This window comes from Somniosus microcephalus, unplaced genomic scaffold (genome assembly GCF_052327205.1).
Source record: "Somniosus microcephalus isolate GS21.2 unplaced genomic scaffold, FLI_Smic_1.0 unresolved_chr3, whole genome shotgun sequence".
Classification (NCBI taxonomy): Eukaryota; Metazoa; Chordata; class Chondrichthyes; order Squaliformes; family Somniosidae; genus Somniosus; species Somniosus microcephalus.
Window position 1 is genome coordinate 61,025,997 of NW_028225181.1, and position 18,427 is coordinate 61,044,423.

The 18,427-nt window shown below is 52.9% G+C and overlaps 1 protein-coding gene across 1 annotated transcript in view; it reads left to right on the plus strand.

Annotated features, from left to right (window-relative positions):
- LOC147091601 (tumor necrosis factor receptor superfamily member 3-like) overlaps positions 1–18,316 on the plus strand; it is a 41,756-nt gene extending 23,440 nt beyond the window's left edge. Inside the window, exons 2-8 of the mRNA XM_085976828.1 lie at positions 4,731–4,833; positions 6,746–6,871; positions 7,793–7,942; positions 8,119–8,209; positions 15,501–15,658; positions 16,969–17,070; positions 18,273–18,316. Coding sequence (XP_085832954.1) covers positions 4,731–4,833; positions 6,746–6,871; positions 7,793–7,942; positions 8,119–8,209; positions 15,501–15,658; positions 16,969–17,070; positions 18,273–18,316 — 774 coding nt within the window. The remainder of the gene's footprint in view (positions 1–4,730; positions 4,834–6,745; positions 6,872–7,792; positions 7,943–8,118; positions 8,210–15,500; positions 15,659–16,968; positions 17,071–18,272) is intronic.
- Positions 18,317–18,427: the final 111 nt, after the last annotated feature.

Below are 18,427 nucleotides of genomic sequence, written 5' to 3' on the forward strand. Positions count from 1 at the left end.
ACGTCGGCCAACTGGAGGCCAGTGATGGCCATTCGGTAAGCTTGGACTTCCGGGTCTGAGGCTTGGTCCGCTGCCATAAGGGCGTAGTCGATGCCCAAATGAACCGTATTGACGACCGCGCGGGAGAGGCAGTCTGCCACCAGGTTGTCCTTACAGGCCACGTGCTGTATATCCGTGGTGAATTCAGATATGTAGGTCAGTTGACGCTGCTGTCGAATTGACCACGGTTCGGTGGTCTTGGACATTGCAAAGGTCAGCGGCTTATGGTCCACAAAAGCGGTGAAAGGACGTCCTTCCAGAAGGAACCGAAAATGGCGGATGGCCAGAAAAAGGGCGAGCAACTCCCGGTCGAACGTGTTGTATGCTCGCTCGTTCTGCTGTCGTTGACGGCTGAAGAATGCCACCGGCTGCCACGTCCCGTTCACCCACTGCTGTTGCACGGCACCGACTGCGTAGTCCGACGTGTCGGTGGTGAGGGCGATGGTGGCTCCTGGCAGCGGGTGCGCCAGCATAATCGCGTTGGCGAAGGCGCTTTTGGTGTCGGCGAACGCTCGGGCCATGTTATCCGTCCAGTCTACCGGGTTCTTGCCAGTCTTGCCCTTGCAGCCCCTGTACGAGGCCCTCATGAGTAGTGCCGCCTGAGGCACGAAACGGTGGTAAAAGTTTACCATGCCTAGGAATTCCTGCAGGGCCTTTATGTTCTGCGGGTGTGGAAAGGCTGTCACCGCCTCTACCTTCGAAGGTAAAGGAACCGCTCCCTCTGAGGTGACGCGATGCCCCAGGAAGTCAATTTGGCGCAGGCCAAACTGACACTTGTCCGGGTTGATAATCAGGCCGTGTTGGCTGAGGCGTCGAAAAAGGGTGCGTAGGTGACAGGTATGTTCTTCCTTAGTAGGACTGGCAATTAGAATATCGTCCAGGTAGACGAAGAGGAACTTGAGGTCCCGCAGCACGGAGTCCATCAGGCGTTGGAAAGCCTGGGCGGCGTTCTTTAACCCAAACGGCATCCGTAAAAACTCGAAGAGGCCGAATGGGGTGATGACTGCGGTCTTCTGGACGTCTTGTGGGTGCACTGGCACCTGGTGGTAGCCCCGGACGAGGTCGACTTTTGAGAACACGGTGTTCCCTGCCAAATGGGCAGAGAAATCCTGGATATGGGGGTTCGGGTACCGATCAGGAGTGGTGGCGTTGTTTAGTCGTCGATAGTCGCCACATGGCCGCCACCCGCCGCCAGGCTTCGGGACGATATGGAGGGGGGAAGACCAGGGACTATTCGACCGGTGAATAATCCCTAACCGTTCCATGGTGGCGAACTCCGCCTTTGCGACCGCCAGCTTGCCAGGTTCCAGGCGCCGGGCCCGCGCGTAGACCGGGGGGCCGTTGGTGGTGATGTGGTGTTCCACACCGTGTTTCGTGGCTGTGGAGGAGAACGTGGGTCTTGTCAGGTCGGGGAATTCGCTGAGCAGGCGAGCGAACTCGTCAGCAGTCGGGAACGCACAGGAGACGGTGCGTGACGTAGTGTTACTGCGGTAACACGGAAGAGAATTAAAAGTTGCTGCGTTGATCAGCCGCCGGTTCCGAACGTCGACCAGGAGGCTGTTGGCGCACAGGAAATCTGCGCCGAGGAGGGGCTGGGAAACTTTGGCCGTAACAAACTCCCAGTGAAAACGTTGCCCCCCGAGGCACAACTCCACTCGCCGTCTGCCGAAGGTCCGAATTGTTCCGCCATTGGCCGCTTCAAGGGCGGGGCCGTGATTCCCCGTCTGCACATCGAGGGCGGACGCGGGTAAAATGCTGCACTGCGCTCCGGTGTCGCACAGAAAACGACGACCGGAGAGGGTATCAGTGATGAAGAGCACTTTTCCCGCGTTGCCGATCGCCATCGCAGCCGCGGGGTGCCCGTTAGACCCGTTCCTCGGTGGTTGCAGTGTCAGTCGTTGTTTTTTTTGGGGAAAACTGCAGGGAGGGCGGCAACGCTTCGCTTTCGCGCCGAACTGCGCATGGTAGAAACACAGCCCAGCAGGCGGACGAGCTGGGGCGGTGTCTGCGGAGGATGGGTGCCTCGTGGCGGCGCAGTACTGCCGAGTTACAGCGAAAATTTTGTCAGCCTCCGCAGCGAGTGTTGCGCAGTCTTCAGTTTCAGATCTGGCCACGGCAGCTTGTACCTGTTCAGGCAGTTGGCGGAGGAAAATCTCGCGGAATAGGAAACATTCCCGTTCTGAGCCCAGGAGTGTGAGCATTTGGCTCATCAACTCTGAAGGCTTGGAGTCCCCGAGCCCAGGCATAGCGAGTAATCGACGGGCGCGCTCTGATTTTGTGAGCTCGAAAACCTGCTGTAATCGCGCTTTGAGGGTTTTATACTTGCGCTCCGTTGGAGGGTTTTCGCGGAGGCTGACGATCCGAGAGGCGGTAGAGATGTCGAGTGCGGAGACCACGTAAAGATACTTGGTCTGATCTGCATCGATGTTCCTCAGGGCGAACTGGGCCTCGACCTGAATAAACCACGAGGGCGCTTGCTGCTCCCAGAACTGCGGTAGCTTTAGCGAAACGGCGTTTGCTTCCATGCTGTGCTCTTCTGTGAAAACGTTCACAAAAACGGGGTCACCAATGTAGGAATTAACGAATTCCTACGAATAACGGAGATCAATAAAGAGAACAATCAAACAGGTCTTTACTCAACGGTGATGTCACGAGGACTGACTGGGCAGCCCCGTGGTTTGCGACGTGACGTCACCGCGTTTTCCCGCGCTCTTCAAGGGGCCACGCCCCGTACATGCAAACTCTATGTACAAAACACAGTAATGCCTAGCACAATGGTACAGGTTTAGGCTGGTGTTAGAACATCGTTAAGGAGAATTATATACAGTTAGCCAGAGCCATTCAGTGGTTCTGCCACAGAATAACAAATACCCGAGAGTGAGTTACACGCTGGAATCTAATCGAGAGTGAAAGGCAATGATTTTCTGTGCTGTTGACACTAAGGGGAGCAGGCCGAGCTGGTTTGTGTGGGAATGAGGCTGGAATGTTCAGCAGGCCCCGTTGCCAGGGTAACCAGGGAGCCATGACAAGTTTGACATTCCTTTGCTTTGTTCACAACAGGGCTGCCGGCATCTTCCTGCTTTTCTTTTCTTGATCTCCGGGGGGTTAGGGGGAGAATCCTTCCTTTCCCAGGAGAGCGTTTGAGGAGTATACCCGCGGAGCCACACAGGCCAGGAAAGGCCCAGGCTCCGTCTCCAGCTCGAGTAGGCCGCACCGAGCCGGGGTTACGGTTACCTGAGGTGGTGCGGGACGCTACGCCGTCCCGGGGATTGGCGACAGGCCTGAGGACCAACTTGCGCCCTCGAGTTTAGTGTTAAAATCTAGCGGACGTGTACAAAAATTAATTAGAAAGGCTAATGGCCGCCTCCTGTTCCCCCGTCTTAAGAGGGCTGGATTGCAAAGAGTCAGAGGTTATGCTACAGTTGCGTCAAGCTTTGGTTAGAGCCCATCTGCAGTAACTGTGTTCAGTTCTGGGCACTGCTCCTCAGGAAGGATATATTGGCCTTGGAGGGAGTGCAGCGCAGAATGACCAGAATGAATGATTGGTGAGAGATTGGGGAATGTTGGTGTTCAGAGAGACCTGGGTGTCCTTGTACACGAATCACTGAAGGTTAACATGCAGGTACAGCAAGCAATTAGGAAAACCAATGCTATGTTGGCCTTTATTACAAGAGGATTTGAGTATAAGAGTAAAGACGTCTTACTGCAGTTATATAGGGCCTTGGTGAGACCACACCTGGAGTATTGTGGACAGTTTTGGTCTCCTTACCTAAGGAAGGATATACTTGCCACAGAGGGAGTGCAACGAAGGTTCACCAGACTGGTTCCTGGGATGGGGGGATTGTCCTATGAGGACAGATTGAGTAGACCAGGCCTATATTCTCTAGAGTTTAGAAGAATGAGAGGGGATCTCATTGAAACATACAAAATTCTTACAGGGCTTGACAGGGTAGATGCAGGGAGGATGTTTCCCCTGGCTGGGGAGTCTAGAACCAGGGGTCACAGTCTCAGAATAAGGGGTCGGTCATTTAGGACTGAGATGAGAAATTTCTTCACTCAGAGGGCGGTGAATCTTTGGAATTCTCTACCCCAGGGGGCTGTGGAGGCTCAGTCGTTGAGTATATTCAAGACAGAGATCGATAGATTTTTGAATATTAAGGGAATAAAGGGATACAGGGATTGTGCAGGAAAGTGGAGATGAGGTAGAAGATCAGCCATGATCTTATTGAATGGCGGAGCAGGCTCGAGGGGCCAAAGGGCCGACTCCTGCTCCTATGTAACGGGTTCGAGGTTGGCTGAATGGCCTCCTCCTGTTGCTGTGTAACAGGCTTGTGGAGCTGAATGGCCTCCTCCTGTTCCTATGTAACAGGCTCAAGGGGCTGAATGGCCTCCTCCTGTTCCTATGTAACAGGTTCGAGGTTGGCTGAATGGCCTCCTCCTGTTCCTGTGTATCAGGCTCAAGGGGCTGAATGGCCTCCTCCTGTTCCTGTGTAACAGGCTCAAGGTTGGCTGACTGGCCTCCTCCTGTTCCTAAGTAACAGGCTCGAGGTTGGCTGACTGTGTGTGTGGATGCGGTCAGGCTGGAGATAGAGCCAGGTGTGGGGGGGTCACTCAGTAACCCCCTTCAATTGATGAACCGTAACTAACCCCTGACCCTTCCTCTCTCCGACCCCGCACCCCTCCCCCTACAGGTGACCAGCTCCGAACCTTACATCCCCCAGGGGGGCACATGTCACGACATGACCGACTACTATGAGCAAAACCTCCGAGTCTGCTGTAGGAAGTGCCGTCCAGGTAGGGAACCGCATCACAAGTGTCACTGAGGTCGTCCAGGAGTCAAAGTGAAAGTCGGAAGGCTCAAATCCAGCCCATGCACGGGGGGATTAGGGGCATGGGCTTCGATGGGAGGGTTAGGGGACTAGAGGGATGGGCTTCAATGGTAGAGTTAGGGGACGAGAGGGATGGGCTTCGATGGGAGGGTTAGGGGACTAGAGGGGTAGGCTTCGATACGACGGATGGGGGAGAGTGTAAATGGGCTGTGGGAGGAGATTAAATGGGTGGGTAGAGTCCATTGTAGGGGAGAGTGTACATGGGTTGTGGGAGGAGATTAAATGGGTGGGTAGAGTCCATTGTAGGGGAGAGTGTACATGGGTTGTGGGAGGAGATTAAATGGGCGGGTCGAGTCCATGATAGGGGAGAGTGTACATGGGCTGTGGGAGGAGATTAAATGGGTGGGTAGAGTCCATGATAGGGGAGAGTGTACATGGTCTGTGGGAGGAGATTGAATGGGTGGGTAGAGTCCATGATAGGGGAGAGTGTACATGGGCTGTGGGAGGAGATTGAATGGGTGGGTAGAGTCCATGATATGGGAGAGTGTACATGGATGTGGGAGGAGATTAAATGGGTGGGTAGATTCCATGATAGTGGAGAGTGTACATGGGCTGTGGGAGGAGATTAAATGTGTGGGTAGAGTCCATGATAGGGGAGAGTGTACATGGGCTGTGGGAGGAGACTGAATGGGTGGGTCGAGTCCATGATAGGGGCGAGTGTACATGGGCTGTGGGAGGAGATTAAATGGGTGGGTAGAGTCCATGATAGGGGAGAGTGTACATGGGCTGTGGGAGGAGATTAAATGGGTGGGTAGAGTCCATGATAGGGGAGAGTGTACATGGGCTGTGGGAGGAGATTAAATGGGTGGGTAGAGTCCATGATAGGGGAGAGTGTCCATGGGCTGTGGGAGGAGATTAAATGGGTGGGTAGAGTCCATGATAGGGGAGAGTGTACATGGGCTGTGGGAGGAGATTAAATGGGTGGGTAGAGTCCATGATGGGGGAGAGTGTACATGGGCTGTGGGAGGAGATTCAATGGGTGGGTAGAGTCCATGATGGGGGAGAGTGTACATGGGCTGTGGGAGGAGATTAAATGGGTGGGTAGAGTCCATGGTAGGGGAGAGTGTACATGGGCTGTGGGAGGAGATTAAATGGGTGGGTAGAGTCCATGATGGGGGAGAGTGCACATGGGCTGTGGGAGGAGATTAAATGGGTGGGTAGAGTCCATGGTAGGGGAGAGTGTACATGGGCTTTGGGAGGAGATTAAATGGGTGGGTAGAGTCCATGATGGGGGAGAGTGTACATGGGCTGTGGGAGGAGATTGAATGGGTGGGTAGAGTCCATGATAGGGGAGAGTGTCCATGGGCTGTGGGAGGAGATTAAATGGGTGGGTAGAGTCCATGGTAGGGGAGAGTGTACATGGGCTGTGGGAGGAGATTGAATGGGTGGGTAGAGTCCATGATAGGGGAGAGTGTACATGGGCTGTGGGAGGAGATTGAATGGGTGGGTAGAGTCCATGATAGGGGAGAGTGTACATGGGCTGTGGGAGGAGATTAAATGGGTGGGTAGAGTCCATGATAGCGGAGAGTGTACATGGGCTGTGGGAGGAGATTAAATGGGTGGGTAGAGTCCATGATAGGGGAGAGTGTACATGGCTGTGGGAGGAGATTAAATGGGTGGGTAGATTCCATGATAGGGGAGAGTGTACATGGGCTGTGGGAGGAGATTAAATGGGTGGGTAGAGTCCATGGTAGGGGAGAGTGTACACTGGCTGTGTGTGAAGTAGGGTTGAGGGGACTATTGTCTGCTCCTGGATAGTTCTCCTTTTGGTGTCCTGATTGTGTGACGTGATATCAGCATTTGGTTTGTCTTTCTAGGATACTACGCTGCGCGGAGATGTACACGAGAGATGGACACTTCCTGTAAGCCCTGTCCTCCGGGAGAGTACACTGAATATTGGAACTACATCAAAGAGTGCAAGCTGTGCCAAACCTGCGATCAGCGTGAGTCTGGACACTTTGTACAGTTTTTTTGTTGGTTAAGGCTATCCAGGGATGTGGAGCAAAGGCGGGTCGATGGACTTGAGATACACATCAGCCGTGAACTGACTGAATGGTGCAACAGGCTCGAGGTGCTGAATGGCCTCCTCCTGCTCCTGTGTAACCGGCTCGAGGGGCTGAATGGCCTCCTCCTGCTCCTGTGTAACAGGCTCGAGGGGCTGAATGGCCTCCTCCTGCTCCTGTGTAACAGGCTCGAGGGGCTGAACGGCCTCCTCCTGTTCCTGTGTAACAGGCTCGAGGGGCTGAATGGCCTCCTCCTGCTCCTGTGTAACAGGCTCGAGGGGCTGAATGGCCTCCTCCTGTCCCTGTGTAACCGGCTCGAGGGGCTGAATGGCCTCCTCCTGTTCCTGTGTAACAGACTCGAGGGGCTGAATGGCCTCCTCCTGTTCCTGTGTAACCGGCTCGAGGGGCTGAATGGCCTCCTCCTGCTCCTGTGTAACAGGCTCGAGGGGCTGAATGGCCTCCTCCTGCTCCTGTGTAACAGGCTCGAGGGGCTGAACGGCCTCCTCCTGTTCCTGTGTAACAGGCTCGAGGGGCTGAATGGCCTCCTCCTGCTCCTGTGTAACAGGCTCGAGGGGCTGAATGGCCTCCTCCTGCTCCTGTGTAACAGGCTCGAGGGGCTGAATGGGCTCCTCCTGTTCCTAAGTAACAGGATCGGGGGGCCTATTGCCGTTGCTAAGGAACCAAGGGGCCTGTGGATTTGACGGGGGGAATTGCGCGGCCGCTAGGAATGCTGGGAAAGCCTTGCTTCCATTGTCCAATGTCGGGACGGGTGTGGGGAGAGCGTCCCCGGCGGAGATTTTGACCGAGGGAGAGAAAGGATAAATCAGTGATTAAATATTTCGTCATTCTTGTTTGCCTCAGGCAGGGGGTTGGTCGTGGGCATCAACTGCTCAACCACAGTGAAAACCAAGTGTGAATGTCGCAGCGGGTATCATTGCGCTGAGGAGACGGACTGCACAGAGTGCGAGGCACACTCGCCCTGCCCTCCCGGGCATGAGGTGGCAATACCAGGTAACGCCCGCCAACTGTCCCCCACCCATCCGCCCCACAGATCGTGCCCAAACCCCTCGATTAGATTCCAGCCTGTAACTCACTCCCGGGTATCTGTTATTCTATATATAAACCCCCCGAACCCCTCGATTAGATTCCAGCCTGTAACTCACTCCCGGGTATCTGTTATGTTACAGGGACTCCTAAGGAAGACACCAAGTGCAGAGTCTGCCCTCCCGGAACATTCCAGAAGCAGATGTCGCTGGAGAAATGTCGACGACATGAGAAGTAAGTTGAACGCTGTGGACAGAGCGTATATTATGGACTATATCAATTTGCAGGAAAGCTGAAGAAGCTGGGGCATTGTCCTCTTTGGACAGAGGGGAGGTTGAGGTCAAGTTAAAGCTTTGGAGATGACAGGAGGTTTTGATTGGGCTTGCATTAGGGGTTTAGAGGGACGGGCTTCGATGGGAGAGTTGGGGGACTAGAGGGATGGGCTTCGATGGGGGAGTTAGGGGTTTAGCGGGATGGGCTTCGATGAGAGAGTTAGGGGACTAGAAGAGTGGGCTTCGATGGGAGAGTTAGGGGACTGGAGGGATGGGCTTCGATGGGACAGTTAGGTGACTAGAGGGATGGGCTTCGATGGGAGAGTTAGGGGACCAGAGGGATGGGCTTCGATGGGAGGGTTAGGGGACCAGAGGGATGGGCTTCGATGGGAGAGTTAGGGGACCAGAGGGATGGGCTTCGATGGGAGGGTTAGGGGACCAGAGGGATGGGCTTCGATGGGAGGGTTAGGGGACCAGAGGGATGGGCTTCGATGGGAGGGTTAGGGGACCAGAGGGATGGGCTTCGATGGGAGGGTTAGGGGACCAGAGGGATGGGCTTCGATGGCAGAGTTAGCGGAATAGAGGGATGGGCTTCGATGGGAGGGTTAGGGGACTAGAGGGATGGGATTCGATGGGAGGGTTAGGGGACTAGAGGAATGTGCTTCGATATGAGAATTAGGGGACTAGAGGGATTGGCTTCGAAGGGATAGTTAGGGGACTAGAGGGATGGGCTTCGATGGGAGAGTGAGGGGACTAGAGGGATGGGCTTCGATGGGAGAGGTAGGGGACTCGAGGGATGGGAGAGTTAGGGGACTAGAGGGATGGGCTTCGATGGTAGAGTTAGGGGACTAGAGGGATGGGCTTCGATGGGCGACTCGGGACTAGAGGGACGGGCTTCGATGGGAGAGTGAGGGGACTGGAGGGATGGGCTTCGATGGGAGAGTTAGGGCACGAGAGGGATGGGCTTCGATGGGAGAGTTAGGGGACTGGAGGGATGGGATTCGATGGGAGAGTTAGGGGACTGGAGGGATGGGCTTCGATGGGAGAGTTAGGGGACTAGAGGGATGGGCTTCGATGGGAGAGTTAGGGGACTAGAGGGATGGGCTTCGATGGGCGACTCGGGACTAGAGGGACGGGCTTCGATGGGAGAGTGAGGGGACTAGAGGGATGGGCTTCGATGGGAGAGTTAGGGGACGAGAGGGATGGGCTTTGATGGGAGAGTTAGGGGACTAGAGGGATGGGCTTCGATGGGAGAGTTAGGGGACTAGAGGGATGGGCTTCGATGGGAGTGTTAGGGGATGAGAGGGATGGGCTTCGATGGGAGAGTTAGGGGACTAGAGGGATGTGCTTCGATGGGAGAGTTAGGGGACTAGAGGGATGGGCTTCGATGGGAGAGTTAGGGGACTAGAGGGATGGGCTACGATGGGAGAGTTAGTGGACTGGAGGGATGGGCTTCGATGGGAGCGTTAGGGGACTAGAGGTGTCGTGTATGTATCCGTCTACCTTTAAGGAAACCATTGTATGTAACCGTTCACCTTTAAGAGAACTATTTTAGGTGTGGCACTACTTTGTTGGCTTCTGTATACTGTAATACCGACGGTGACCACACCGGTATATAAGTGCTGTGTCAGGATTTATTTGGCAGATTCGCCCTGACCTTCGAATAGTAAAGTCCTGTTTTAAGTTACTCTGGTAGTCTGTGTATTAATTAACTAAACAACTCACAGACTTTACAGTGGCGACGAGTCCGATCGTACCCTGCGGCAACAATACTTCCGAAGCAGTTAACGAGCGTCGAGAAGAGGCACCCGCCCTCGTCATTCTGCTGGGAGAAAACTCGAGTCTGCAGAGCTGGAAAGGAGGAAGAATTCAGAGACAAAGACTTCCATCAGCAACAGGTACTGACTGTCCCTTCTGCCACGGTGAGGAGTGAGCCGATCAGCACGAGAAGCAAGCCGGCCATGGTGACTGTGAGTAAGGGAAAAGTAAAAAGAATAACCGGAGGATAAGGGCGGTGCACTCGACCACGGTCGAGGGGGAAAGGAGCCGGACAGAAGTCGGGCCCAGAGGCGCTGAGACTGGGGCAGCGTGGAGCAAGGAAGCCGCGGTACAGACAGGCTGGGGACGCAACGGCGTCGTGAGACAGCTAGACCGCGACCGGCGAAAAAGGCCGGGCAGCGACCGAAGCCACGAAGTGCTGCGACCGGGAGCGTAGGCGCGGGAAGATATAAAAACTCAGCCGCAGCCGGGGAGGGAAGCACCGGACTGCGAGAGGGCTGGGAGGCGCGATTGGGAGCCGAGCGAGCGGGAGAGGCAGAGCCGACCAAGGGAGACTGAGCGAGAGCCAGTCCAGCGGCTGAAACTGTTCTCCGTCAACGGGGTGTACCCAGCGCCGGTAGAGCCGAGCGAGCGGGAGAGAGACAGAGCCCGAGCAAGGGGAACTGAGCGAGAGCCAGCCCAGCGGCTGAAACTGTTTGCCGTCAACGGGGTGTACCCAGCGCCGGTTGCCCTGCCGAGAAAAGGGAAAGCACTGAAGCCAACGCGCAGGCTGTGAACCTGAAAGCCAGCGGCCGTCGCCCGCGGGGAAAGTGTACCCCTCCCGCCAGGGGAAGAAACGCGGGAAGCCGCCATTAGGCGGAGAAGAAGACAGAAGCGGGGAACCGCCATTGAAGTGGGCGGGGAGAGAAGATAAGCGCGGGAAACCGCCATTTTCGCGGGAACCGCCATCTTGAAGAAAAAAAAAAGGAAATTTAAAGAAATAATTCGTGGTGTTATCAGGAAGAGAGGAAGATGCCTAAGCGTGGTAACATCAACGATTTTAATTCCGAGGTAGAAGACTGGGCCACGTATGTGGAACGCATTGAGATCTATGGTGAGGCCAATAAAATAGAAGAAGATGACAAAGCTATAACCTTGCTAAACTCGATGGGCGCGAAGACATACGGGCTCTTGAAGCATCTACTATCACCAGCTAAACCGGCGGATCAGACTTTCGATGATATTGTGACTGTTCTGAAGGATCACTTGAACCCCACACCGTTGATGTTGGCGGAACGATTCAAATTCTATGTGAGAACGCAAAGGAAAGACGAAAGCAACGCAGAATACTTGGTCGAACTGCGTAGACTAGCGAAACACTGCCAGTTTGGAGGGAATCTGACAGAGGCATTGCGAGACAAGTTCGTGTGCGGGTTGTCAAAGGAAGGAACGCAAAAGCGACTACTCGAAGAGAACGACCTTACACTTGACAGGGCTGTCCTTATTGCAGCATCGCACGAAGCCGCAGCGAAGGGAACTGCGGAAATGCAGCTAAAGGCAGCGGCACTCAGTGTGGATCAAATTACCTCGAGTACAACAAAATGCTATCGTTGTGGGAAGACCACACACGACCAGAACCAATGCTGGTTTAAGAACCAGGAATGTAGGAAATGTGGCAAACTGGGTCACATAGCTAAGGTATGCCGGTCAGGGAAGAAGACCAACAACCAAAGGAAGCCATCACAGGAAAAGTACAACAAGGTACACAAGGTGGCTGAGAAGAGTTCAGACGAACAGAATTCGGACTCAGACCCAAACGGCCAGGAGCTGGGCAGTCTGAGAATTCACAATGTGAGTAAGGAAGCTGACCTACAAACTATCTGGGTCATGCTAAAAATAGCTGGAGTCCAAGTGAAAATGGAGTTGGACACTGGATCAGCTCTATCAGTCATAAATCGAAGGGATTACCACCGGCTATTCTCACATATACCCTTAAGAGATACCAAGTTCGTATTGCAGACATACACGGGGCATAAAGTATACCCCATGGGGAAGATAAGAGTCAAGGTGAGAGATGGGGGTAAAGAACACCCAAGAATGAACTTATACGTACTACCTGAGGGAGGACCACCACTTCTGGGACGGGAGTGGATCAAGAAAATAGACATGGAATGGCACTATCTAAAAGCCATAACGAGTGAGGACTCGGTGCAGACAATCAGCTCAGATTCTGAAACGGATGACGATAAGACCAACCCAAATATGAAAGACAAGGCTAAAATGGACTTGCCGACTAAGGTTGGAAGAACGAAGGCATGCATAAAGGCTTATGCTCCAGAGAAGAACAAAGTTTCAGAACAGAACTCCACCGAACAACGACAACATAGTTTGACAGAGAATTCTGAGTCTGTTCAGTTTACGGACATATCCATGACTGACGAACACCGAGCTCGGACTCAACTTTATTTCAAATTACGACAGCAAGTAGAACAAGTGAGTTACCGTCTCGAACAAGAGATGAAAACAATGAAAAAGTTCTATGACACCGAATGGGAGAGTCTGGAAAGACAACAGAACCTGCTGGCTCAAGCAGAGAGCGACCATAGAGCCATCGTGACCAATCACCGATCACATCTCCCTTATGATGTTCAGGAGTTAGAATATTTGCAGGAAGGAGCAAATGAAGAGGAATCTTCAGGAAGCCAGGATTTTATTCCCGTTCTTCTCTACGACTCCTTACAAGCAGAGTTTGAGAAGTTGAAGGAACAGTATGAACAGGCCCAGGCTACAATCCTGGAGGGGATTAACTCGGCAACCTCCGAAAAGCTAGTTTCAGTAGAAGCATATGAGCAACTAAAGGTTGAACATGAGCAAGAAGTCCAAAGGCTGCAGGAAATTCTTGATGAGCTCAAGGCCAAGACAGACTCATCGGTAGAAGTTCCATCCATAGATGAGAAATTAGAGGTGAAAGACATGGCAGAACATGAAAGACAAGATGTCCAAGAACTCATAAAAATATTGAAGGAAACCCAAGACAAATATGAGGCGGCAATGACCGAGGTTCAACAACTTGAAGAACAGATTCAACTGGGAATCCTTTCAGTGGAAGAAAAGGAAACTGTAAGAAACACAGAGACTGTAAGAATGGCCCCTGAACATGAGCTAGAGAGCATCAAGGCGCAACTTCTCCGAGCGCTGAAAACCAAAGTACAAGAGGAAAAGAAGGTGAAAGCATTGGAGGAAAAGGTGGATGAAATGGAGAAGACTCTGATCCACAGTGTTCCCGTGGAAGAGTTAACGGTCAGCCAACTCCTTCATATGCTGAGGGACAAGACTCTGCAATGGGAACAATCTGAACACGAGCTTCAATCTTCAAAGGGAAGGAGTTCGGAGCTCTCAAAAGTTATGGAAATAGCTGAGGTTGCAACACAGATTTTACTGGGATGCCAAAAGTACGCTGAATCACATCTATGTGAACAACAGAATGTTGAAACAGCTGCTCCAGTAGAAGGATTGAATAGCCCGATCAATCAATCCCCGATGGAAGGGGAAGTGTTGAAATCACAAATGAGGTCATTAGTGAAGGATTTGCAGGAAACCCAGGAAGAGCGGGATGAATATGAACGCATGAAGAAGTCTCTTCAGGAAAGATGTCTAGGGAGGGAACAACAGTCGGCTAACGTCCAGTTGGGTAAGGAAGAAGTAGCAGGCCCTCTCGCTAGACTAGCTCAGGACGACACCGAATATTACCATGACCTGTTGAGTGACACGGAATATTACGAGGACTTGGTCTGCCCAGCTTGTGATGAAAACTCCCAAAGTGCAGAAATCAGGATGAAGCACTTAAAGTCTAAGGAACATAGGGAGATGGTGGCGCTACAGCTGGCAGCTGATAAGGGAGCCCCAAGAGCCTCCAAGAAGCAGAAAAGAAAAAGACGAAGCAGAAGGTGATAACCATCTAAATCATTATCACTTCTACCAGATCATGTATGTGGGCCCTACGAAGGGAGCCAAATCAGTTGGCAAGTAGGAAAAATTACCAAGGCAGTCCAGCTGTTTGTAAAAGTCAGCACTGCTGGTTCAGCAGGACGGAAGTTCAAGCTGTTAAGCCAAGGGAAAGACTATTGGATGAGTCACGCTAGCAATGTGAACCGGCTACACCACAGAGATGTTGTTCGGACCGAGTCAAGACCAGAGACTGAATCTGTGAACTGTTCCCGCAGAGACTGAATCTGTGAACTGTTTCCTGCATAGATTATACCTGTGAATTGTTTTACATGAAGTTGAATATATGTTATGTTTAATGGGGGACTAAGTATGTTGTAAGCTAAAAAGGGAGGATTGTAGTGTATGTATCCGTCTACCTTTAAGGAAACCATTGTATGTAACCGTTCACCTTTAAGAGAACTATTTTAGGTGTGGCACTACTTTGTTGGCTTCTGTATACTGTAATACCAACGGTGACCACACCGGTATATAAGTGCTGTGTCAGGATTTATTTGGCAGATTCGCCCTGACCTTCGAATAGTAAAGTCCTGTTTTAAGTTACTCTGGTAGCCTGTGTATTAATTAACTAAACAACTCACAGACTTTACAAGAGGGATGGGCTTCGATGGGAGAGTTAGGGGACTGGAGGGATGGGCTTCGATGGGAGAGTTAGGGGACGAGAGGGATGGGCTTCGATGGGAGAGTTAGGGGACTGGAGGGATGGGCTTCGATGGGAGAGTTAGGGGATGAGACGAATGGGCTTCGATGGGAGAGTTAGGGGACTAGAGGGATGGGCTTCGATGGGAGAGTTAGGGGACTGGAGGGATGGGCTTCGATGGGAGAGTTAGGGGACTAGAGGGATGGGCTTTGATGGGGATGTTCAGGGACTGGTGAGAGGGGATTGCAATAACATTAGAACTCTGGGGAGATCTCCCCTGCTCTTCCAATAGTATCCATGGGGATAGTAACATCCCCCCTGAACATTGATACGGGACCTCGCTTTAAAATCTGAATGATGATACATCCAACAGTGCAGCGCTCCCTCAGTACTGCCCCTCCGACAGTGCGGCGCTCCCTCAGTTCTGCCCCTCCGACAGTGCGGCACTCCCTCAGTACAGCCCCTCCGACAGTGTGGCACTCCCTCAGTACTGCCCCTCTGACAGTGCGGCGCTCCCTCAGTACTGCCCCTCCCACAGTGCAGCGCTCCCTCAGTACTGCCCCTCTGACAGTGCAGCGCTTCCTCAGTACTGCCCCTCTGACAGTGCGGCGCTCCCTCAGTACAGCCCCTCCGACAGTGCGGCACTCCTTCAGTACTGGCCCTCCGACAGTGCAGTGTTCCCTGGAACCTGTTGTTTCAAAAAATCAATCCCAACTTCTCATTTCCCTTCAAAATGAATGCTAATAATGTTCTCCCATCTTTCCTTCAATCTCTGTCTGTCTCTCTCTCTCTTCGCCCCCTCGCCACCTGCCCTCACTCCCCCCCCTCTCTGTCTCCCTCCTGCCCCCAGCTGCACAGCCCATCGACTGATTGAGAGGCGAGCCGGATCACCTGAATCGGATGCGGTGTGTGAGGACCCCAAACTGACACCGACCAGGCCCCCGCCCCTTACCACGGCGAAGTCAACGATTGACAAGCTCCCCAAACCCGAGGACCCTCCTCCGAACAGTGAGTATCTCCTTCTTTGCGTGCTCTTACCGTGCAGGCGTCTCTCCCAGACACCTCAGTGGCAGATTGGGTCGTGCAAGTCTTGGCCTTGCCTATTGGCGGATGAAGGCCAAAGGTCATGCCAAAATGTGTTTGCAGTTAGCGTCTACGTTCCAGCTTGAAGCTGGAGGTTTGACCTTTCACCCCACTGGTGACCTGGGGTCACATCCTGCCCCTAGACAGAGGGAGGGTGACAATCCCTTCAATAAGGTGAAATGATCTTGTCCAAGCCATGTGTACCCTGACTCGAATTAACAGCATAACAGAGAGAGTTAGTGTTTATGTAACCCGTGCTGTACCTGCCCCGGGAGTGTTTGATGGGACAGTGTAGAGGTAGCTTTACTCTGTATCTAACCCGTGCTGTACCTGCCCTGAGAGTGTTTGATGGGACAGTGTAGAGGGTGCTTTACTCTGTATCTAACCCGTGCTGTACCTGCCCTGAGAGTGTTTGATGGGACAGTGTAGAGGGAGCTTTACTCTGTATCTAACCCGTGCTGTACCTGCCCTGAGAGTGTTTGATGGGACAGTGTAGAGGGAGCTTTACTCTATATCTAACCCGTGCTGTACCTGCCCTGGGAGTGTTTGATGGGACAGTGTAGAGGGAGCTTTACTCTGTATCTAACCTGTGCTGTACCTGCCCCGGGAGTGTTTGATGGGACAGTGTAGAGGGAGCTTTACTCTGTATCTAACCCGTGCTGTACCTGCCCTGGGAGTGTTTGATGGGGACAGTGTAGAAGGAGCTTTACTCTGTATCTAACCCGTGCTGTACCTGCCCTGGGAGTGTTTGATGGGACAGTGTAGAGGGAGCTTTACTCTGTATCTAACCCCGTGCTGTACCTGCCCTGGGAGTGTTTGATGGGACAGTGTAGAGGGAGCTTTACTCTGTATCTAACCCGGGCGGTACCTGCCCTGGGAGTGTTTGATGGGACAGTGTAGAGGGAGCTTTACTCTGTATCTAACCCGTGCTATACCTGCCCTGGGAGTGTTTGATGGGACAGTGTAGAGGGAGCTTTACTCTGTATCTAACCCGTGCTGTACCTGCCCTGGGAGTGTTTGATGGGGCAGTGTAGAGTGAGCTTTACTCTGTATCTAACCCGTGCTGTACCTGCCCTGGGAGTGTTTGATGGGACAGTGTAGAGGGAGCTTTACTCTGTATCTAACCCGTGCTGTACCTGCCCTGGGAGTGTTTGATGGGACAGTGTAGAGGGAGCTTTACTCTGTATCTAACCCGTGCTGTACCTGCCCTGAGAATTTTGTTCTTTGATTTTCAGATTCTTATTTACTGGTGATTGTTATTACGATGACCATTGTGTGCCTGTGTGTTTTTCTGGCTGGTTTAACGTTGTGCATCAGGAGCAGGAAACGGAACAAAGGTGAGTCGCGCCTCCCTCGGTAATGGGCTGATCGCTCATGAACTGCTCCAAATCCAGCCCCAGCCCCACATAAACAGACACAGATCAGGAAAGGCCTGTGGTGAAACATAGAAACATAGAAGATAGGAGCAGGAGTAGGCCATTCGGCCCCTCGAGCCTGCTCCGCCATTCAATGAGATCATGGCTGATCATCCAAATTCAGTACCCTGTCCCTGCTTTCTCCCCATATCCCTTGATCCCTTTATACCTTAAGAAATATATCTAACTCCTTCTTGAATATATTTAATGAACTGGCCTCCACCGCCCTCTGTGGTAGAGAATTCCACAGGTTCACCACTCTCTGGGTGAAGAAATTCCTCCTCATCTCAGTCCTAAATGGCTTACCCCTTATCCTTAGACTGTGACCCCTGGTTCTGGACTCCCCGGCCATCGGGAACATCCTTCCTGCATCCAGTCTGTCTAGTCCTGTTAGAATTTTATAAGTTTCATTGAGATCCCCTCTCATTCTTCTAAACTCCAGCGAGTACAAGCCCAATCGACCCAATCTCTCTTCATACGTCATTCCTGCCATCCCAGGTATCAGTCTGGTGAATCTTCACTGCACTCTCTCCATGGCAAGAACATCTTTCCTCAGATAAGGCGACCAGAACTGCACACAATACTCAAGGTGCGGTCTCACCAAGGCCCTGTACAACTGCAGCAAGACATCCTTGTTCCTGTACTCAAACCCTCTCGCTACGAAGGCCAACATACCATTTGCCGCCTTAACCGCCTGCTGCACCTGCATGCTTACCTTCAGCGACTGGTGCACAAGGACACCCAGGTCTCACTGCACTTCCCCTTTTCCCCTGAGTTAGGGAAGCAGGGTTTATAGCTGACCTCCGCGTCTCTTGGGTGAGGGCGGGTGTGTAATCGGGCCTTGACCGCTATCTAGTGGCCTTGGAGTTTGATTGGGGGGGGAGGTGGGATGGTGGGGGGAAGACGACTGAAGAGGTTGGGGCCATTTGGCCGAGAGACTGGAGGTCAGTCCGGAGGCCCCTGATTGACCTGTGACCTACTGCCCTGTGCCCTTTGTGAAAGCGCCAAGCATTCTGGCCCCAGCCGGCCGCCATGTTGAGTGGGGTGAATGCTTTGTTTTTTAAATCGATCTTTCCCTCCCAGATGTCCTTCTGTCACTAACCCCTGCGCTCTCTCTGTTCTAGGACAAAAGGGAGACACGAACACTCAGGTAGGAGCCCGTGTGTGAGGAGGAGGAGGGAGAGGGGAGGGTGGGAGGGAAGGGGAAGGAGAGGCATTGCGCGGGGAGAAGAGGGGAGGGAAGAATGGGGGGGGGGAGGGAAGGAGGAGGAGAAGGGGG